This window comes from Schistocerca gregaria, chromosome 3 (assembly GCF_023897955.1).
Source record: "Schistocerca gregaria isolate iqSchGreg1 chromosome 3, iqSchGreg1.2, whole genome shotgun sequence".
Lineage (NCBI taxonomy): Eukaryota > Metazoa > Arthropoda > Insecta > Orthoptera > Acrididae > Schistocerca > Schistocerca gregaria.
In genome coordinates, this window is record NC_064922.1 from 271456956 (window position 1) to 271481153 (window position 24198).

At 39.2% G+C, this 24198-nt stretch overlaps 1 protein-coding gene across 1 annotated transcript in view; it reads left to right on the forward strand.

Annotated features, from left to right (window-relative positions):
* Positions 1 to 23577, forward strand: part of LOC126355394 (dynein beta chain, ciliary) — a 677699-nt gene extending 654122 nt beyond the window's left edge. Inside the window, exons 79-82 of the mRNA XM_050005692.1 lie at positions 3190 to 3303; positions 9594 to 9742; positions 21538 to 21691; positions 21897 to 23577. Of these exons, the coding sequence (XP_049861649.1) occupies positions 3190 to 3303; positions 9594 to 9742; positions 21538 to 21691; positions 21897 to 22058 (579 nt within the window). The 3' untranslated portion in view covers positions 22059 to 23577. The remainder of the gene's footprint in view (positions 1 to 3189; positions 3304 to 9593; positions 9743 to 21537; positions 21692 to 21896) is intronic.
* The last annotated feature ends 621 nt before the right edge of the window (positions 23578 to 24198 follow it).

Sequence of the window (24198 nt, forward strand, 5' to 3'; positions counted from 1 at the left end):
AATGTTGACTGGAATACTCTCTTTCAAATTCTGAAGGTGGCAGGGGTAAAATATAGGGAGCGAAAGGCTATTTACAATTTGTACAGAAACCAGATGGCAGTTATAAGAGTCGAGGGACATGAAAGGGAAACAGTGGTTGGGAAGGGAGTGAGACAGGGTTGTAGTCTCTCCCCGATGTTATTCAATCTGTATGTTGAGCAAGCAGTAAAGGAAACATAAGAAAAATTTGGAGTAGGTATTAAAATCCACGGAGAAGAAATAAAAACTTTGTGGTTCGCTGATGACATCATAATTCTGTCAGAGACAGCAAAGGACTTGGAAGAGCAGTTGAACGGAATGGATAGTGTCTTGAAAGGAGGATATAAGATGAACATCAACAAAAGCAAAACGAGGATAATGGAATGTAGTCGAATTAAGTCTGGTGATGCTGAGAGAATTACATTAGGAAATGAGACACTTAAAGTAGTAAAGGAGTTTTGCTATTTGGGGAGCAAAATAACTGATGATGGTCGAAGTAGAGAGGATATAAAATGCAGACTGGCAATGGCAAGAAAAGTGTTTCTGAAGAAGAGAAATTTGTTAACATTGAGTATAGATTTAAGTGTCAGAAAGTCATTTCTGAAAGTATTTGTATGGAGTGTAGCCATGTATGGAAGTGAAACATGGACGATAAATAGATTGGACAAGAAGAGAATAGAAGCTTTCGAAATGTGGTGCTACAGAAGAATGCTGAAGATTAGATGGGTAGATCACATAACTAATGAGGAAGTGTTGAATAGGGTTGGGGAGAAGAGAAGTTTGTGGCACAACTTGACCAGAAGAAGGGATCTGTTGGTAGGACATGTTCTGAGGCATCAAGGGAACACCAATTTAGTATTGGAGGGCAGCGTGGAGGGTAAAAATCGTAGAGGGAGACCAAGAGATGACTACACTAAGCAGATTCAGAAGGATGTGGGTTGCAGTGGGTTCTGGGAAATGAAGAAGCTTGCACAGGATAGAGTAGCATGGAGAGCTGCATCAAACCAGTCTCAGGACTGAAGACCACAACAACAACAACAAGGGCTCATATTATCAACACACATCAAAAAATGTTTTGCATCACCTCAGTTCTGAGAGTTCTGGAACCTATACAGAAAATTGGAATAGAGATTAACATAAACATCATTTCCACCCTTTTTATTGCTCATGAAAACCACGCATTGCATGTTGTACCACCATACAGCGAGACCTTCAGAAGTGGTGGTCCAGATTGCTGTACACTCCGGTACCCCTAGTACCCAGTAGCACGTCCTCTTGCATTGATGCATGCCTGTATTCGTCGTGACATACTATCCACAAGTTCATCAAGGCACTGTTGGTCCAGATTGTCCCACTCCTCAATGGTGATTCAGCATAGATACCCTCAGAGTGGTTGGCGTGTTACATCATCCACAAACAGCCCTTTCAATCTATCCCAGGCATGTTTGTTAGGGTTCATGTCTGGAGAACATGCTGGCCGCTCTAGTTGAGTGATGTCCTTATCCAGAAGGAAGTCATTGACAAGATGTACATGACGGGGGTGCGAATTGTCGTCCATGAAGATGAATGCCTGGCAAATATGCTGCCAATATGGTTGCCCTATCGATTGGAGGATGGCATTCACGTATCGTACAGCGATTACAGCGCCTTCCATGCCTCCTACGGCATACGTCGGCCACACATAATGCCATGCCAAAACAACAGGGAACTTCCACCTTGCTGCACTTGCTGGACAGTGTGGCTAAGGCATTCAGCCTCACTGGGTTGCCTCAAAACACGTCTCCAATGATTGTCTGGTTGGAGGCAAATGCAACACTCATCAGTGAAGAGAACATTATGCCAATCCTGAGCGGTCCATTCTGCATGTTTTTGGGTCCATCTGTACCAGGCTGCATGGTGTCATGGTTGCAAAGAAGGACCTCGCCATGGACGTCGGGAGTGAAGTTGCGCATCATGGAGCCTATTGCACACAGTTTGATTGAACACAATGTCCTGTGGCTGCACGAAAAGCATTACTCAACATGTGGAGTTGATGTCAGGTTTCCTCTGAGCCATAATTCGTAGGTAGTGGTCACCCACTGCAGTAGTATCCTTTGGGAGCCCTGAGTGAGGCATGGTATCAACAGTTCCTGTCTTTCTGTATCTCCTCCGTGGACGAACAACATCGCTTTGGTTCACTCTGAGATCCCTGGACACTTCCCTTGTTGAGAGCCTTCCTGGCACAAAGTAACAGTGTGGATGTGATTAAACCACGGTATTGACTGTCTAGGCATGGTTGAACTACAAACAACACGAGCCGTGTACCTCCTTCCTGATGGAATGACTGGAACTGATTGGCTGTCGGATGTCCTCCATCAAATAGTTGCTCCTCATGCATGGTTGTTTACATCTTTGGGCGGGTTTAGTGACATCTCTGTACAGTCAAAGGAACTGTGCCTGTGATACAATATCCACAGTCAACATCTATCTTCAGGAGTTCTGGGAACTGGAGTGATGCAAAACTTTTTTTGATGTGTGTATGTCGTTTGACCTTCACAAAGCTATCAGTCTCAGTACTAATAACTATTTATCAAACTGCAGAACATCTTCCAGGATGTACCTAAGACTGAGACACCCCTGCCCAAATTTCCTCATCCCAATCGTAGATGGTACTCACTTATTCACTAGTACTAAAATTGCTTTTGCTGGTTCATTATTTCCACTTTTCAGCTCTCTGCAGCTTTCTTTTCTCACCATTTCTACATATCCACGGCCCTCTTTCCCCCTCCCACACCTCCCCCCCCCTCTTCTGTTTTTTCCCATTCTCTGTATGTTTTGACATTTATCTGCTTTCCTTTTCTTGTGTAACTCCCATCCCTTCACTTTTTCCTTCAACTATGAAACTTTCTTAAGTTTCTTTCCATGGCTGCATTTTTCTTGTCCACACAATATTTACCTCATATACTTCAAGTAAGCTTGTGGTGAAAGTGGTACATACAAGTTTTAGTAGTATTAGTTAGCCCAGCTCAGACTTGAGTCAGCTTACAAAATATAAATTCTGGCAAAGTAACATTCGTCTGTCTCATTAAGAGATACAGTTGTGCTTGAAATCACGAAGTTTTTCTGCAGGAACCTATGCTTTTTCAAACAATTTTTGCAGTGTGTGTCTAATTACTTGTGTATTTTGTGTAGGTTCCAGCTGTGTGGGCCCAGAGAGCATATCCTTCCCTACTAGGTCTTACTGCCTGGTTTGCTGATCTTTTGCTTCGCTTACGAGAGCTTGAAACATGGGCCACTGATTTTGTGGTAAGTGTTAAAAATTTTGTTATTCTTAATATGAAACAAAGAGTGGATAACAATACTGTATAGTCACTAAAATATGAAAAACAGTTATTTTATGTAATTCAGAAATAGGAGATTATAGAGACTTATTCATTTGCTGTGAACTCCATTAAAACTCCAACAGACTCTAATACACAAAAACAATGATAGAAAAGTGATTCCAGAAAGCATGGGAATTACTGTTATCATATATTCAAGTTCTGAAGTCATAAAGGTAATTATATGTGTATGGTTTAAATCATGGTATTCATAGAAATTGCCATTGTAAACATACTCATGAATGAGTAGTGCAGTTTTTATTGAACTAATTAAATTGCAAAATAAAAACTCCCTTCTGGTAACAAGAGGCTTTTCAGACTGAATAAGCAAAATACTCACAGAACATCTTTTAATTGCTCAGAATAAATTCTGACCTGCTAAAATTCCTGGAATCTCTGAATATCTTCTCCCAATTAAATTTCACATTAACCTATTCTGAATCCCATGCCACTTTCCTTGATGTTGATGTCATCCTCAATGATGGTCAACTACACACTTCCGCCCACATTGTACCTACCAACAAACAACAATACCTACATTTTGACAGTTGCCATCCTTTCCATGTCAAATGTTCCCTCCCATTCAGCCTTGGCATCCGAGGCAAACGTATTTGATGGAATGCAGACTCTTTACAGCAATACACCACCATTCTCACCTCAGCCTTCACTGCATGTAATTACCCTCTCAGCCCAGTTAAAAAGCAGACTTCCGGAGCCATCATATCTAATCCTGGTACTGATGATCCCTCCAAAAAACAACTTAGGAGCACACCATTGGTGACTCAGTGTTATCCTGCTCTGGAATGTGTTAAACAGCTACTTCAACAGGGCCATGACTTCCTAAAATCATGCCCTGAAATGAGATCTATTCTGTCTGAAATTTTGTCCACCACACCTAGAATATCTTTCTGTCACTCGCCCAGTCTCTGCAATATTCGTGTCAGACCCTATGCTCCTTCTGCACCCGTCTTCCTACCATATTGCTTCTACCAGTGTGACCATCCCCGCTGCAAGACTTGCCCTACACATCCTCCTGCCACCACCTGTAACAGCCCTGTAACTGGCAAAACATTACTATCAAAGGGAGACACTGCTCAGCCTTCTACATTGGCATGACTACCACGAAATTATCAAGTAGGATTAATGGGCATACACAGAGGGTGTATACTGGCAACTCACAATATCCTGTTGCAGAGCATCATTTACAACATGACATTCATGACTTCAGTGCCTGTTTCTCCACACACACTATCTGGATTCTCCCCCAGATACCAGTTTTTCAAAACTCTGCCAGTAGGAACTAGCACTACAACATGTCCTTGGTTCTCACCACCCACCAGGCCTCAGCATTTCTTCACTGTAACTACTCTTTGCTTCACCTCATTTTAGTTTTCTACAGCTTTCATTGTCTTTCCCATCTATTTTTCACCACCCCCCTCTCACCTCTGTTATGCACAATGCACTTAGCTTTTCGCACTTTTTAACCCATGCATAATGTTTAAGCAATAATCTGTGTCTGCATATTAACCTGTCTTCTACCTTTAAGCTCTCAGGTTTTCAAATCTTATCCAATGCTGTCCCCAATCAGTCTTTCCTTCTCATCCTGTCTCCCCTGAACCGCAGTTCTGCATGACTCCCAAAATCTATCCCTTTTCCTAGACCTCTCCAGTTCTTTTCCTTCACCCCTCTACCTTCCCCTTCAACCCTTCTGCCTGAAGAAAGAACCACTGGCTCTGAAATCTTACTAATTACAACCGTCTTTTATGTGTGTGTTCTGCCGTTGCTTGGTGAGTAGATTTTTATCTATACAGTTAAATAATTTGGTCAATAATTGATCATTTCCATTGTTATATTTTTGCATTTTGTAACAGAAACAATGTATGTCAATTCTTCATACCTTGGATAATCCCTGCTCTGCTATGAAGGTGATTGGACTACTGTGTCAACACCACTTGCATAAGTGTGTCAATTACACCAGCTTCACCATATTGATGATCATCTGCCCCTTTGCAGTTGATACTTTTCATCACAATTTTGATATAGGGCCCTTCACAAAATATAAATCACCACCCTGTCCTAATGGAACAAAATCTTTTTAATTTGTGTATGCTTAATTGTTACTCCTCTCATTATTCTTACTTAATCCATGGTTGTGACAGCTGTCTTGTCTCCAAAATGTGAGATTGATTGGAAGACTTTCGTAGTGATTTTATTTAAGGAACAGTTCTCTGTCTTTCACAACTCCAAAAATTATATTATTACCTAGTCACACTGTTTCCTTACTTTTCTGAACTACCTCAAAGTGCAGATATCTTATACATTTATTTTTCCTCGCCTCCTTTTTTTAATATTCAGTTTGAATACTTTTATTGCTTCATTGCACGAATATGTTTTAACCATTGTGGGCAAACATTCTTTCATCAATTTTTGCTTAAGATCTCGACTGTGTTACTATTAGCTTCATTATTAAATCAAAATCTAATTTTCTAAAGTCTCTCTTCATTTTGTGAAGATATTACTGCAGTTACTTCCTGCAGTATCATAAAAGCAATTATTAAAATGATTTTCTTTCTTTGGTTTGCTCTTTATTATCATAAGTAATTTTCACTTCATCATCAACCATAGTTGTTTGACATCTCCTGCTGGGTAAATGTCTCCTTTAGACATCTTCGTGCATTGTGGTGTGCAGCTATTGGACTGGACAAAAATATGGAAAACTGTGAGAAATGCATGCTTGAACATAAATGTAGATGCTAACCAAGTCTGCAGGTTGCACTGTTGTATTTGACCACAGATGTCACCCATGCAATACCTTCAATACATTGCAGGTTGTGTCATGGTTAGAATTGGGTTCTGAGTAGTTGTGAGTGCATTATATCAGAGCAAAGTGAAGTGTAATATGGGCAAATTGTTAGTACTCATATGATCAATGCTCCTGTAACCAAGGGAGCTGAAGTGTTTGGCATTTAAAGAGGCACCATATAGAAGATTTATGGTGCATAGCAGGAAACTGGGAAAACATCATCCACTAAGTCAGACAGTGCGGATGAAAGTGTGTGTTGAGTTCTTGTGAGGGATGGTCATTGAAGAGGATAGTGATGAAAACATAAGAGGATGACAGCTGCAAAAGTCACAGCACAAATGAATCTTGTTAGCACCAAAAAAACATGAAGGGGACACCAGAAGGAAGGAATTGCAGCGTGAGCTGCAATTCCAACAAACATCCATAACAGAAGAATATGGTGCTGAAGCTATATAATCTGGACTATGGAGTAATGGAAGAAAGTCATTTCGTGATGGGGGTTCAGTGATCTGGGCAGCCGTGTCATGGTATTCCATGGGCTCCAAGATTACTCTTTAAGGCTGCATAATTGCCAAGGATTATGTGACCATTTTAGCTGCTCAGGTCCACCCCATGATACGATGTTTGTTCCCCAATGGTGATCCTGTGTACCTAGACAGTAGGCCCCCTTGTCACACAGCTCGCATCATCCACAACTGGTTTTTCTGAAATGCCGCATCTCCTCTGGCCGCCACAGTCACCAAACCTCAAATTATTGAGCCTTTCTGGTCTACTTTCGAAAGAACTGAACTTGCCACTATTTTGCAGAAAGAATGGTATAGGCTTGCCATGAAAACCATACAGGACCTGTATTTATCCATTTTGAGATGACAGGAAGCGGTTTCAAATGAAAATGGATTTCCTACACTGTATTAGGTATAGTAATGTGTTGTGGTTTTGTTGTTTCCATATTTTTGCCCGATCCCAGTACATACATTTATGCTGGTCCTGCATGTTTTCTAATTTTACTTACCCACCTACAATTGGGTAAAAATCTTGGTCTTTCTCATCTCTTCGGTCTGACAACTTCTTGGTCAGTGTGTGATCTACTTGTTGTTCTGCTCACCTTCACTCCATTTTCATTACAGTCATAATTACTTCTACCACTCTAACCTTCTCCATGAACTGTTTGTCTGTTTTCCTGTTTCTAAAAGTAATTATCAACACCTATTTCCATTGCTTATCAAGCAGTTCAGTGTTTTTAGTAAATTCCATGTTCTACTGCCATAATTCAAAACTAGTAATATACACTGACTGTAAACCTTCCATTGCATTCACACTTAAAGCTTGGTTTTAAAAATACCATTTAGTTTACCAAAAACACTGAAGGTCATTTTTATTCTTCTGTTTATTTCTTTTGCTTTTATCCAGTTGCTATCTTCAGCTGCCCTATATACAGAAACTCGTCAACTAAGCCTATTACTTTAATATTAATTTGTGCTATTTTCTCTTTGATGTACTGCTTGTACATCATTTTATTGTTATCATACAATGGAAACTAAAGGTAGAAATATCAACAAGGTAGGAAAAGACAGATTGCTACTTACCATAAAGAAGACATGTTAAGTTGCAGACATGCACAATTAAAATGTACTTACATAAAGCTTTTGGCCACAGCCTTCATCAGTAAAAGAGACACACACCATTCATACACATGAGCAAGCACACCCCATGCATACATGACCACCAACTCTAGACCATGATGCTGGGGGTGGCAGTCATATGTCGATGAGGTCTGTTTGCTTGTGTGTGTGAATGGGGTGTGCCTCTCTTTTCCTGATGAAGGCTGTGGCCAAAAGCTTTATGTAGAGTGTCTTTTAATTGTGCTGGTTTGCAACTTAATGTGTTTTCTTTATGGTTAGTGGCAATCTGTCTTTTCCTACATTGTTGATATTGTTAGGATAATTCATTTCCAGGACTACTTTCTTACTTCATGTTTTCACTTCTAACATTACTTACTGAAGTTCATCTGCATCAGAGGCAAACAGTAAATTCTGACAGGCAAAACAATAGTGGTTCAGAAATATTTTGCCACCAGATATTCCTTCTTCTATTTTCAGTTTCAGGTATCTGAAAAATTAATAGTTTTAATGTTGTGTTATCTTCTTACCTGACCACTCTTTCATCAGTTTTACTTGTCTTGTTTACAAACAGCAAATTTTCAATACTTCACATGTCTTTCTGACTACTCATATGCTTTGCATTTCCAAAAGATGAGAAAACCTGCCTGTGAATCACATCACTTATGAGGATCATTATACAGTAAAACCTCATTTTTCATATTTCAGTAGACTGACCCAAAACAGGAAAGTTTAAAATACTGGGAACACAATACGCAAAAATGAATAACTTACTTGTACTGTCGTTCTCTTTATATTGTTCAAAATATAATATTAAATCAAATTTAAATTTTGCCTATTTGAAAAAAAAATCTCAAATAATTAATTGATTTTGTTTCTTTGTAACAGTAATTAGCTCTACTCTTTTGTGAAACCACATTAAAAAGATAGCCCTGTTCTAATCTGACACTTATTATTGATAATAATTATGAAATTATGGTAAGTAACACAATAATGGTTAACTTGTAGGCACGAAATCTAGAGCTTGTTGCTGACAAGGAGGTTACTTGATTCAGGGACATCCTGGGCGAGAAAGAGGGCAGAAATTGTCCATGTTATGGAGCATCTTGAGGTGGAATGTTTATGTCTGACATCATGTTGTCACAACCTAAGACTGTGTGCCTAATACAGACTAACACATTTCATGCAGAAGTAACAACAGTTCATAAAAGCCCATTATAGAGATGGCCATTTTCAAAAGCAGTGTTTATTTATTCGCATAAATGACTGTGAACTTAAATTAAAGTTGTAATACAACCCAGTGAGCAGAAGGAAGGTTGGTACTGGAGTCACTATCATCAGATCATTATTATCATTAAGGCAGTAACTCAGCATACTTTCCCACCCTTCCAAACACTGCAAACATATAATACAAGCAGCCGTGACCCAACACGCCAACATGAAATCCTGTTTACTCCACTAACACTATGTAACACGATCAATAACTTTGCATATCATCTGCATTTTCTGCTTTTTCCAAGGCTGACTTTGGCCAGGATTATGATGCATTTTTTGTAGATGTTGGGATGAAAATCAATGTTAGAAGTTGTGGTAATATCAAAGAAAACTTGAAGTGTTGTTAACACTGAATCATTAATGACAGGAAAGCTTCTATTTAGAGAAAAGGACTTGTGTTGAGATGGACAGAATGAACGTAAAAAGAAGGAAAATGTAAAAATGGGGTTGTACTGTTGTATAAATGCTCAATTTTTTTTTCCATCTTTCACACTCCTGTTGTGACTTTTCTGTTTCCAGCTACCAGCATCTGTCTGGCTGGCAGGATTTTTCAATCCGCAGTCATTTTTGACAGCCATCATGCAGTCGACAGCTCGCAAGAATGAACTTCCTCTTGACAAAATGTGTTTACAGTGTGATGTGACAAAGAAGCTGAAAGAGGACGTTGTGTAAGTTCCCCAGAAATTTCAACAGTTTAAAATCTGAAAGGACCTCATTATGTTAACACAACAAATTAACAATAAGTATAAATGCAATATAAGAAGCTGAAATAATTATAATTTCTTCACTTTAGGTTTACACTCTACAATGTTGCATAAAAATTTTCTGCTGAGAGACACTCAGTAATGTACTTATTGGTATTTTACAATAGGTTGCGCGTAATCTAAATACTTCATGTTTTCTTCAATTCCACATTATTTTCAGCTAGTACACGGCTTAGAAATGGTGCAGTGAAGAAAATTATGGGTAGCAGTGAGATGGAAAGAGGGAAACAATAAACTTTCAGACACCATATATGCAACAGAAATGGACATCCTTTGATTTAAACAATACATTAATGAAGTAGCAGGCATTGTGTTTTTATCGCAGCATCTTACCCTTTATATTCTTTTATCTGAGAGAAGTACTATTTACAGTGTTGTTGGTTTTGGCATTATACATATCAACAAATTCATAAGGAAATTTAACTTTCAGTTACATGACTCATACAAGCATTAGTCACTTTTCAACATTAGTCTGACCCTTTATACATGATCCTCATGAAGTATAAAACTGAGAATCCTTATTTCCTGCAGCAGTGCTATGAGAGCAGCCCTTAAGAGCACTTCCTGTTCAACAATACTTCCTGCAATTTGTGGATAGTGACAGACTCTGTCGCTTTGTACCTCACACCTGCTGCATGATAATTTTATTCATAATTTTAGAGTGTATTTAAGTGTGACCCAACTCATTATGCATTTGGTAATTAATGTACTTTGAGTCTTATAGTTATATGTTGGGACAGTGGCTGAAACTCATTCTGGATGCTCAGAAACAGCTGCTACCAATTAAAATGTATACAATGCTTGAAAATTGGTTGTTGAGGAACACAGCCAAAAAAGCAGTTACATCCTTAGGATTGTACTGGAAGCCATCTCTAATGTTTTGCATGAGTGCATGAGATACTTTATGTAAGGAAATGTCCAGTTGGTAATTATCTGATTTTGGAATAGAATTTTGGAAGAGTCAGCGGAAAACAAACTTGGTTTACATTTAAAAACATGTCTTCTTTGGGAATTAATTTTGATGCGTACCACGTATACGATATCATTGCCTGAAAAATCGGTGCTGAAAGTTGGTTATGAATTATGCTGTGAATAGTTATTGCATCTGTGCCGTTGTGCAATTCCTACTGGGTTTCCAGAAGTACACTGCAATTCTATAGCCTGGAAATACAATTTTTAACTGGCAATAGGAATAAACATCACACAGCTGGCACACAGGCATGCAGTTTGGCAGTATTACTTTTACTGTGCACGTCGACTGACCCTTGCCATCTATAAACATTGTGTCATATTTTGTAGTATTAATTTGTCCACTCCAGGAATCCAATATTAGACAAAACTTGTTATGAGAAACATATGGCTTCAAAACATTCTCAAGAAATTTTATGTAAATCGCATTTGTCAGTTTTCTGGATTTGGAGCAAGTAATGTAAACATTTTTCCATGAGTTGGTTAAACGATTGACCTCTTCTATAACCTGTGGACAAAGTGTAACACTTTTCCAGAGACTGTGATGGCATATTTGCATGTGTTAGTTTGCTTTTACTACCAACTGCGACAAGGGTTCATTTTTCTCCCTTATGCAACAACGTGTGTCGAATGTTCACCCGATACTCACATCCTGTTTGATCAGTGTTGATCACATAATCACGATTAAAACCGGTCATAAATGACACTGTTTGCAAGCTGAAGAAAGCCGCCACTTTCCGTATATCTTCTATATTTTGTACCTCCTTATGAGAGATGTATTTAGTGATGTGCCATTGACTAATTTTATACTCCGATTTGAAATTTCTTGCCCAAGATAATGATGTAGCAAATGTAAAATCCTTGTTGGCCATATATCGAAGCGCTGCACCTACAGTCCTCCCCTGAAGTATTCTCGTTGTTACATTATCTTTATGACAATGAGATTCGACAAATCGGTCATATGTCCACTTATTTATCACCTGGTATTTGTTGTATCTTGTCCTTCCTTTAATGATATCACTTTCCCACAATTTCAAGTCCTTCCTTTTCAGGGCTGTTGTTGCTCCATTCTTTTGCAGTGTTTGTAAGTTCCAATTTGGATGATTCCTGGCTGGTGCTACTGCCTTTACTTTTACTTCAAGGGGTATAGCGCCGTAGTTCAATTGTTTATTGACCGGTCCATAATACTCAATGGGAACAGATGAAGCACATATTCCCTGTGACACGGAGATTTCCAAAGTGTTATGACCATTTTGCGATTCACTGGTCAGGATATCTTCCACTGAATCACTTTCTGCTTCGTCTTCATGGTATAGTACTTCAGCATCAACAAAAGTCATTTCGTTCATCAGCTCCAAAAATCGCTTTACGATAGCTGCTCCTATCAATCTGGAATGCTGAGAAACAGAACTGCCTGCTTCCGGTAGTGTATTGATAATGCATCTGTCTTGCAACACTTTTACAAACGAAAACACAGTGTCGGTAACTTCCCGCTTGCCATCGTCTGTGATAGGCTCCCAGCTATATATTACAGCACTAGTCGAAGGGTGTACATCCTCCATTATTCAGATTGTGCACCTGAAGGATACAGCACAACAAACAATAACTAGTTACTGTGGCATAAACAAACGAGCTAATTACTACAAATGACACACAGTACTCATCATATATTACTTATGGAAGAACATTGTATTCATTCACAAAACGTATTTCATTCGGCACATTAACAATGGAAAAATCACTACATGTATCCATGAGGTACACAGCATCCTAATGACGGAATACAACTCTTTCCAATTTACTTTTATAAGGCTCGTGCTGGACATGTTCACTCTTCCAGGTTCACAACTATGATATGACGAAGAGGCAACCGGGACAACATAACTCACCCCGTGTGCATTCTGTCCCGTGCCTCGCTGTAAACAAGTGTCACACAGTTGACTATCTGTAATCCCTCATGAGGAATTCACAGCACTCATATTCAGAGTTGCTTTCATGTGGCAAGGCTTAAAAGTTTAATACTTCACTAACTCACAGTGTTTGGGAAATTAGTTTGCCTGCCTTATTATTATCATTCCTTATTGATTTACTTACCTTATTAACCCTCCTATCCCTATCAATTGAGATATGGAAAAATACAAATGAAAAGAATAACATCCGCATAGGTTTCTTCGAGATTCAAACATGGGTTTTCCGATTTCCAGCCAGTTACCTTTGCCATTGCGCTATTGGTGCTGTTGGCGAAAAGTGTTTACTATGTGGCTACAGAAGCGGCAGTTGTAAAAGTTTCTTTCCTCGATTTCTTGAAAAGTTTGCATTTGTGGACCCCATACCTGATGATGAAAAATGCTCTATTTACAATTATCTATCAATCCCTCAAATTTTGAGTCATAACCTTTAGAGGTGATTTTCTCAAAATTGCAGGGGTGTTGACCCAAAATATTTTAGATTCCTTCGTTTTAGGTTGTACACTAGCGACCTGCCAAATTTGAGCTGAAATCGGTTGGCCGTGTCTGAGGCCTTCCCCTTGTCAGTATTTTGCAGTCAATAGTGTATAATCCAAATATTTAATTTTTTTGCATTATGATTAGAACTGCATTGTATGAGAAACAGTTCACTGCTGCTGAAAACAATATACTGTATGATACTCAACTTTACACACACACACATACACAGAAAGAGAGATTAATTGCTGTATTGTTACAATAAAAAGCTGCTGATTTCTGTGTTTATACTTACATTGATGAGCTGAAATATTATGACCAGTGCCCACCTCAAGATTGATTGCCACAAGGTGGCAATGTAGATGTGTTGTGACGAGAAAAGTATAGAACTAATGCAGAGACAAATGGGGACTCTTATTAGCAACAATATGGGTCTCAAATGGGGAAATCCAATGGCATAAAAAAGCTTGACAAAGTTCAGATTGTTTTGCACCACAGACTGGGAATGAGCATAGAGAAATTGGGAATCAAGTCAGCTGCTCATGTGATACTGTCATTCAGTGCAAATTGTTGATCATGATGGGGCTCTGTACCAGACAACCTCTACGTGTTCCCATGTTGGTGCAACGACATTGTCGTATTCCTGTAAACTGTGCTGCAGGCAGTGTGATAAAGAGGTTAGCATCATTGGCTGATATGCCATGGGTTACCATGTTAAAACTGACCCCCAGCAGTTATTCGATGTTTAATATCTATCATTTCTGGAATGTTCTCAAAATTTGTTATGTCTGTAATATTTGCATATTCTGGAATAGTTAATGTCTGTATAAACATAGGCACATTCTGTCCAGGTGTTCAGTTCCATTCTGGATATGTTTTGTTATTCATAATAAATGTGCTTTCAGTTATAAGTTTTCGACTTCATTGCTGCTTTTTGATTTAGATTTTAGTGTGGTTGCAACTTGACATTGTTTGGTGTAGGCACCATATACTGTAAAACATTTACATCATGATGGCTTCCATTAGGCAACATAAAAGGCATAGTTTACATGGGCAGGAACTGGAATACAAGCAGTATACCATTCCCAGGATCCATATATTCAGGCTACCAATGAATTCCAAAACAAAAGAAGTCAGTTACACATCAGGCATCCGTCAGTGTTTTCAGAAATGTTGATCAGGATCCAACAAATGGATGAAAGGATTTGACTAAGTTGCCAAATGCAATAGGTAGAATGATGAGATGTGTTAGGTGAATGTGTAGTTTTACATTTATGGGACAGCCCAGCAGTGGTTTGAGAAAGACGAAGATAAGCGTTATAAATGGGTCACATTCCAGGAACTAAAGAAAACATTTGTTGACAATCTGCAGCAAATCTGCTTACAGTATTTGGAGTACATAGGACAAGATGCTGCTATGTTTTCACGGTGGACCCCCTGGACACATTGTAAGAAGGATAGTTTTCGTCAACTACTATGCTGGAAAGTGTCAATGGCAGACACTATGTTTTCACGGTGGACCCCTTGGACACATTGTAAGAAGGATAGTTTTCGTCAACTACTATGCTGGAAAGTGTCAACGGCAGATGCTTATAGCAGACTTCTGGGATGAAGCCCATCACCTACTCTGGATAAAGGTTGCTCCCTACCATGCCACAGCCATTCCTCATAGTGAAGCAGAGGGACCAGTTGCTTGCGTAGCCACAAAATTCAGGAAAACTAAGATAGGTGACTATCTATGTAGGTGAGGCCAACATAGATGAAAATCCTCCCTGGAGAACAATCACCAAGATGTCAGGAAATCTCATTGACATCATCATCGATGGCCAGTCTGTCTGAGTGTTAGTCAGTTTGTAGTGTTGAATTGTTATTGTTGTCACATAAATAACGCTTATGTCCTTTGATACAAAAATGATTTTGGTGAAAGTTGCAAATGGGAAATATGTACAGCTGACAAGAACCCGTATTGCAAGAATAACTATCAGTGAGAAAATGCAGTCCTCCAGATTTGTCATAATATTATTCTGAGATAGGACTTTTTGCAGACATCACAAGCAGGTATAGACTGTGGAAGATTAGAGGTCCAGATGATGAAGCTATTCCAACAAGCACACATCAAAAGACTGCTTTAGGCAGATGTTTGGTGATGAAGACATTGATATTTAGCCATCATCTATGAGATGAATCAGTCAAGATGCTCATTTAAACAGTGAAGCTTTTGTCAGTTGCAAATTTATATCTGGCTTATGAAAGAAATCTACATGTCAGCAAAGATCATAAGCACTTTATGTGACCATGGAGAACTTTTATCACTAACTGTCCAAACCAGGCTCATCAAATCCCTAAAGGTATGTGCATAGGAGCGGCCAAATCAGTCCAGGAAGGGCAGTTTAGTGCCATCAGTGAAAAATTTTCCTCTCTGGCGCTACAGACAACAAAGGAGAGGAAGGTGCTGTAGAACTGCCAGTAGGATATGGCTGTCCAAGGAACAACATCGGTGAATGATAGCCATTCTGCATTAATTTTTGGATGCTTTCAAATCTGGAGTGAAGAATAGATAGACCAAGTGGCTAATGGGACGAGGTCTTATTGACACTTGGGATCATTCACAAATTAGACAGTACTTGTATATGGTGTCACTGGATACTGGAAAAACACATCATCTGGGAGGAAGTGGAGAAGATGCTAAAAGATGACATCATTGAACCTTCAGAATCTGTTGTTATTACCTGTGGCCCTTGTGAAGAAGAAGGATGATAGATGACGTAAGTGCATCAACTACTGACTACTGAAAAATATTTTGAAAAAAGATGTCAACCATTTTTGTGCGTTGATAAACTCCTTGAAAGGAACAAAAGAAAATTCAGAATGGAATGTAGCAATACTGTATCTCACCAGATAGTGGAGATGCTGAGTCAGTGATAGGCTAATAAAAGCTTTCATCAAAAATAGACAACACACACACACACACACACACACACACACACACACACACACACACACACACACACACACACACAAAATGAAACACACAGATATATGACCCCAGTCTCAGGCCTCAGGCAACTGAAGCCACACTGTGAGGAGCAGCACCAGTGCATGATGGGAGTGGCAACTCGATGAGGGTAAGGAGGAGGCTGGGGTGGGGAGGGGAGGGGGGATAGTATGGTAGGCGTGGCAGATAGTGAAGTGCTGCTGGGGACTGCACAGGGCGAGGTGGAGAGAGGGTTCAGTCAGGACGTTAGGTGGAGGGCAGTGGAGAGGTAGGGCGGGGGAGAGGGGAGGGTTAGCGGAAAAGGAGATAAAAAATAAACTGGGTGCAATGGTGGAATGATGGCTGTGTAGTGCTGGAATGGGAACAGGAAAGGGGATGGGTGGGTGAGGACAGTGACTAACGAAGGTTGAGGCCCGGAGGGATACAGAAATATAGGATATATTGCAGGAAAAGTTACCACCTGCACAGTTCGAAAAACTGGTGAGAAGGATCCATATGGCAAAGGCCGTGAAGCAGTCATCGAAATGAAAGATGTCATGTTGGCAGTGTGCTCAGCAACAGGGTGGCCCACTTTTTTCTTGGCCACAGTTTGTCAGTGGCCACTCGTGCAGATAGACAGCTTGTTGGTTGTCATGCCCACATAGAATGCAGCACAGTGGTTGCAGCTTAGCTTGTTGATCACATGGCTGGTTTCACAGGTTTCCCTGTCTTTAATGGGATAGGTGATGTTCATGACTGGACTGGAGTAGGTGATGGTGGGAGTATGTATGGGACAGGTCTTGAATCTAGGTCTATTACAGAGGTATGAGCCATGAGGTAAGGGATTGGGAGCAGGGGTTGTGTAGGGATAGATGAGAATATTGTGTAGGCTCGGTGGATGGTGGAATACCATGTGGGAGGGGTGAGAAGGGGATAGACGAGAATATTGTGTAGGCTCGGTGGATGGTGGAATACCATGTGGGAGGGGCGAGAAGGATAATGGGCAGGTCATTTCTCATTTCAGCGCACAATGAGAGGTAATCAAAACCCTGGCGGAGAATGTAATTTAGTTGCTCCAGTCCTGGGTGGTACTGAGTTATGAGAGGAATGCTCCTCTGTGGCCGAATGGTGGGACTTTGGGAGGTGGTGGGAGACTTGAAAGACAAGGCATGGGATATTTGTTTCTGTACAAGGTTGGGAAGATAATTAAAGTCTGTGAAGGCTTCAGTGAGACCCTCAGTACATTTCACACTTGTCACTGCAGATCCGATGGCCATGGGTGGTTAGGCTGTATGGAAGGGACTTCTTGGTATGGAATGGGCAGCAACTGTTGAAGTGGGGGTATTGCTGGTGGTTAGTAGTTTTGATTTGGACAGTGGATCTAATGTAGACATCTTTGAGGTGAGTTCAACATCTAGGAAGGCGGCTTCTTCCATTGAGTAGGACCACATGAAGCAAATGGCGGAGAAGTTGTTGAGGTTCTAGAGGAAAGTGGATAGGGTGTCCTCACCCTGAATTCAGATCGCAAAGATGTCATCAATGAATCCGAACCAGATGAGAGGTATAGAATTCTGGGTGTTTAGCAAGGATTCCTCTGGATGGCCCATGAATAGGTTGGCATAGGATGGTTCCATGCGGGTGCCCATAGCTGTACCCCAGATTTGTTTGTAGGTATTGCCTTCAAAGGAGAAGTAATTGTGGGTAAGAATATGGGTGGTCATGGCAACTAGGAAGGAGGTTGTTGGTTCTAATCCGTCTGGTGTTGGGAAAGATAGTGTTCAATAGGGGAAGGCCATGGGCATTAGAGATGTTAGTGTCAAGGGAGGTGGCATCAATAGTGATGGGCAGGGCCCAATATGGTAAAGAGACAGGAACTGTGGATAAAATGGTTGGTATCTTTCATATAGGTTGCGGGTAGTAGATTGAAGGTTCACTCGAGCAGAGGTTCTCTCAGTGAGGGTACAGTAACCGGCCACAATGTGGTGTCCTGGGTGGTTGGACTTATGGACTTTAGGAAGCATGTAGAAGGTAGGAGTGTGGGGGGAGCAGAGAGATGGACTCCAAGGAAAGGTTCTGGGATGAGCGTAAGGATTTGAGAAGTGGCTGGAGATCCTGCTGGATTTCTGGAATGGGGTAACTGTGGCAAGGTTCAGACTCTGCCACTCTGCCTGTTGTCAGACACATCCACCTACAAACTTTGGCACAGTGAACCTGTTCCAGAAATCCAGCAGGATTCCAGGCACTTCTCAAATCCTTAGGCCCATCCCGGAATCTTTCCCTGGAGACCATCTCTCTGCTTACCCTTACCATTCCCCACATTCATACCTTCTACATGCTTCCTAAGATCCTATGCCAACCTATTCATGGGCCATCAAGAGGAATCCTTCCTAAACACCCAGAATCCTAAGACAATGTGTCTTTGCTATCTGGATCACATTGTTGTTTCCTTGAAGACATTTGAAGACTATATCAGTCTTGAAGAAGGATGATCCAACCAAAGGAGAACTACAGATAGTGAATGGAGCATTGTATACAAATAACTATGATAAACTGGGTCAGAAACGATTGCTCATCATCCCAGCTCATGTAAAGCCAGCTACCCTGAAGTATTTCTGTAATGCTGTTACATCTGGCCACCTGAGATTCGTGAAGACTCTAGGTACTATCAGACATGGGTATCATTGCCCAGGTCTCTACCAATCTATTAGATACTATGAGACACTGCAAGGGATACCACCAACAGAAGTACTTACTGCAATTACATTCAGGACATCTGATATAAATTCGACATGCAGTAGTCCCATTCCACCAAATCGGAATCAACCTCTTGGGGAGGTTCCTGAAATTGACAAATGGGAACTGATGAATAACAGTCTGCACTAATTATCTCACCCACTGTGCTCTTGTCAAAGCAGTTTTGACTGTTGAAGCTACAGGAATTGCAAAACTTCTTGTAGAAGACACCTGTCTGAAATGTGGATCACACCATGTAATAATGTATAATCATGCAAAATTTTCCATTTGAGACCAGTATAAGATATAATTTCACGTTGCAGCATCGCCCACAGGATGATAACTTCGTATTATTCACAGATGAATGGCTCACAGAATGCCTTAATAATAAACTGTCAGATAAGCTCTCGATGTACAGTGATGTAGAATAGACAGTTTGGGATACAATACTGCCCTTGTGACATTTACATACAACACAGTGTAGCAAGACACTACATGAGTCACACCTTTCTTTCTGTTCCATGGTTGCAATGCTGAAACAACAACAGGGACATTGTTCCTGTTTCAGCTGGACATACTCAGGATGACAACATGAAACACTCGTCACTAGGACCAATGGAGCAAGAAAGCTGGTTTTCTCACAGAACGCAGCCAGCCAGGAGAAAGACCAAGAGCATTATATCACCAAGAAATATTCAGTGAGATACAGACCAAGAGACTTGGTATTGATTTTTACACCAGTGTGGAAAGTGCAGCTATTGGAAAAGTTACCAAAGCAGTACTTTGGCTCATATTTCCTTTGTTGCCTGCCGGACGTCACATATGAAGTCAAGATTTATGACCCTTCATCAGGAAGATAAAGTGCAGAGATATCCATGTCCTCCATAAAAATCCCTATGACAAACCTGAGTTGCAGATTGTTGAGGGAGGGAGTGGGGTGGAATGACACTTGTTGAAGGAAACTGAAGACCTGTTTGACTGTTGCGAAGCTTTGACAGGTGGGACTATCTCCAATGCTCATCATAGTGAAGAGGATGTGACAACATGAAGAGAATGCAAGGATCCACCAGCACTGCTATAAAGAGAACCATTAAAAAGTTCTACATCTACGATGCCGCAGTCAGCTCTGAAGAGAACTGGAACAGTGGATCGCTTTTTCTCCAGGAGAGAGTCCAATGCCGCAAGCTGTGGTGCATGAATTTCGGTGTAGGGGTTAGTGTTACTGGTTGTTGGCTTGCAGGTTGCCACTCCAACACTGACCACCAGCAGTTATTTGTTATTTAGTATATTTTGGAAGGTTATAGAAGTGTGCTGACCAGGAGTTCAGTTGTGTTCTGTTCTGGATTTACATTGATGTTCATAATAAATGTGCTTCAGTTCTAAGTGTTTCATTTCACTGATGACCCTGCTTTTGGTTTTGGAGTTGAGTGTGTTACGACATGACAGTATGATAAATTTTAGCATATTCTCATTGAGGGGTTATAGAGACAGGAAAGTACAAATAGTTAGTATATTACAGTTTATATTGTATTGCTCTAGTACTTTTACAGCGCCTGGTAAAGTCTATAACACTGGTTCATCATTTTACCGAATGAAGTGAACTACAACATTTTTGAGCCTTTCATTTCTATGTATTTTTGGAATGAAACATTTCCAATAAGAGAACTTATCTTTCTCAGATGTTATTTCTAGGATCAACTGTTTTAGTGAATATTCTCCATCTAATGGTCCTCCAAAACATAAGCAGGACGTTTAGCTTATAATGGCATAGCTGTCAAGACGATCGAATTTGATTATATCAGTACCAAATGTCTTGTTTAATAGCTACCCTAGTTCAAGAATGACTTTTGTGAACATACGGCCTTTTATACTGAGAAAGATGAATGAAGTATTACATACTTGAGCAACCAGTACCCTACAGTGACTAGCTATAGAAACTAAAATAACAAACAGTATCCACTTCATGTTAGTATTAGATTCCTTTCTGAACAGGCATACTGAACCTTTGTACACTGTTTTATTCTGTACAGTGGCATTCTACTTCCCAATCTGCCTAATAATCCCTTTTATTGTTTGCCAATTAAAGCACAAAGACTTGATATACCAGCATATAAATATAGAGGCATTAAAAGTCTTGAATTGCAATAATTGCATTCAGTTGGTAACATTTACAAAATAAGCATTACCAGAATCCTAGTATTGTTCCATGGGCTATAACTTGTGATATTTTCCAAAATGATGTAGTATCTGTGAATGTATGTGAGTCACTGAATGTTTATTCACCAAAAACTGAATGTGAGGACATTTTTATTTCAAAACCAAAAATTTTACTAATGAACTTTCATTCGTGGTTTCACCATTATTATCAATTTCTGAAATGTGTAATTACTCATTGCCTAGAACTGGATTAGCTGGACAGCATATACTTAGTCTAAGGAGTTTTTTATGTTGTGTGAGCAAAGAAATAACTTTCATGGAGATCAGAAGTAAGCACAGATAAGATATTTCCTAAGGAATTTCCACTTGAGGATGTGAGAGGAAGAAGCTGCAGGCTTACATACATTTTTTTTTCTGCACAGTGGAAAAAGTGCAACAGTACGCAGTGCGCCACGTGATGGAGCATATGTGCATGGTTTATTTATGGAAGGAGCACGTTGGGATATGCAGGCTGGCGTGATTAGTGAGTCACGTCTCAAAGAACTTTTTCCTATGCTGCCAGTTCTCAACATAAGGGTTGGTATTACTCTAATATATTATTTACTATTATATCACAGATTAAGAATTAATTTCCATAATCAAGCATTGACTATTTATTAAATTTTGCTGCTAGGGACAATAAAGTTCTTGGAACCTATGGTTTCCATCATGTGCCAATATAATAATTGACTTCTTATTATCAGTTACCAACTATCTTTTCATTTATATACTTTTTCCTCAGGCTATTACACAAGACAAGATAGATACTAGGAACATTTATGAATGTCCTATCTACAAAACACGAACTAGAGGACCAACTTATGTATGGACTTTTAACCTCAAGACTAAGGACAAACCAACAAAATGGATATTGGCAGGAGTTGCACTACTGCTTCAGATTTGAAATTATTAGAGATGCAAATATAACTGTCCTAATGCTTTCCAAAAAGTGATATCTAGTACAAATTCTGTAAAATATGGATGCTTGCTATTTTTCTTTATAGTTTATTTAGTTGTAGATATGACATTATGTTTGGATTTTTTGTAGATAACAGTTTAATATTGTGCTTCTTAAAATGTACATGCTTCAGGTAGCAACCCTGTATCTGTGTGACTGGAAAACATGTGCTTTATTATTTAATGGTGCATTTCAGGTGTTCAGCCATACTGTTGATTCCATTTCTATAGACAGTATTTCATGTCCTAAGGTGCTATTTATTCTTCAAAGCCTGCATGATAATCCATAAAACACTCATTTTCTCAGTGTTTATGAGTTGTGATGGATGAGGTAACCAGTGCAAACTCAATAAATTTAGTGCTGGTTCTCAACCCCTGCTTAAATTGAAACCTCTGCAGTGGTATATCAGATTTTCCAACATGTTTATTTCAATAGGCTTGTTAAATGTGTTGTCCCAGAAGTTTGACATTTGCATCATGATGCTGCTATTATTTTGCCACAGCATTCAATATAGCCCACTCCAAACAAAAGTGTTCTTTGTAATGTTAAGAAATGTCTAGGTTTCCAAAAGCTGGCTATGTACTGATTACATGTGACTGTGACAAATTGTTAAAATAGTTCAGAAGTGCAAGGAACATTGGCAACACAGCAGACCAAAAAAATGAAGCAAATTTCTGAACATTAAATGACATGCTGCAAGACTGGTATTGTGTTACAAACACCAACTTCATTCACAGCATAATTAGAGAGTCATGACAAACCCCAATGGAGGTTTCAGTGAAAGCATAATTTTGGATCTGGGACACATTTTTAGGAAGTCAAACTCAACTATAAATATCATCAATAGTACTTCACAGTCTGGTTGAAGGCCAGGTAGCAAGTATGGATAAAAACACAGCTTCCAGCACCTGCAGAAATGACTGGATTGGGCACTCAAGTATAGCGCAGGAATACTGTGGCTTTGACTGAACACCCAAAGCTACATTGTTATGATTAATACCAGGAGAAACTGAGAGAGCACATTATTTATTGTTAATAAAGTAACTAGCTGCTTGTTGTATTGTGTTTCAAGAGCCTTATTTCATTATAAAAGCTAATTTCACTATTTTTCTTATAATAAGACTCAAACATAATGTATTTTTGTAGTATATGATCATATGGAGTGGATTGGGAGTCTGGTATTTTACATACAGTGTGTGAAAAGCATATCAATAGATAACTTTGTGTATAATTTCTGTTTTAATAAAATCTAGTTTTATAGTAATCATTATAAGCTGTCTGAAATAAAACTTGACATACATATAGTGAGAGTTTTCCAGTATATTATCATATTTTGGGGTAGCTCCCATACCTATATATTGTATACAGTTATATGCTTAATTAAATGTTGTTGAAATATTCAAATTTGATGTATTACTGAAGATGTAAAACCATTTATGCATCTAAATATAATTTATGATTTCAATACCCTATCTTTGATTTTATATTTTTCATAACTTAAGTAACAATCAAATGGTTGACTGACGTAATTATGCACTCAAGTTGAAAAAAAAGGATTATCAAGTTGCTTAACAACGTTGATAAATTAGCAGTTGTTTGTTTTAGGGAGAGTCTGTAGCCTTAAACACAAGTTGGATAAATGTTGGACAGCATGAATAATAAATAACTACCCTGTCAATAAGAAAAACCCTGTCTTGTGGTGTCCCCTATTTAACTCCAATATTTATTTATTTGAAACATTGTCTGCTTACAATGAGTCAAAAAACAGTTTATAAAGTGAAATATAATGAATGCAACATAAGCACAGAACTTTGCAAAATAAAATGTAATCATTCAATTTTCTTATTTACTAATGTTTGAAAGAAGCTTTAAGATTACTACTAAATTGAAAATGCATACACAGCACTGAGTTAGAAATGAAGTACACTGGCACCAGATTATACAGTCACAGTAATATTTACAAATACGAAGTGTTCGAAAAGTATCTCAGTCCTACGTAAAAAATAACAAAGTTCTAAAAAATTGTTGAAAGTGGTCTCGATTTTGTGATTCAGGTAATTGAATATAACATTGAATGTTTTTAAAT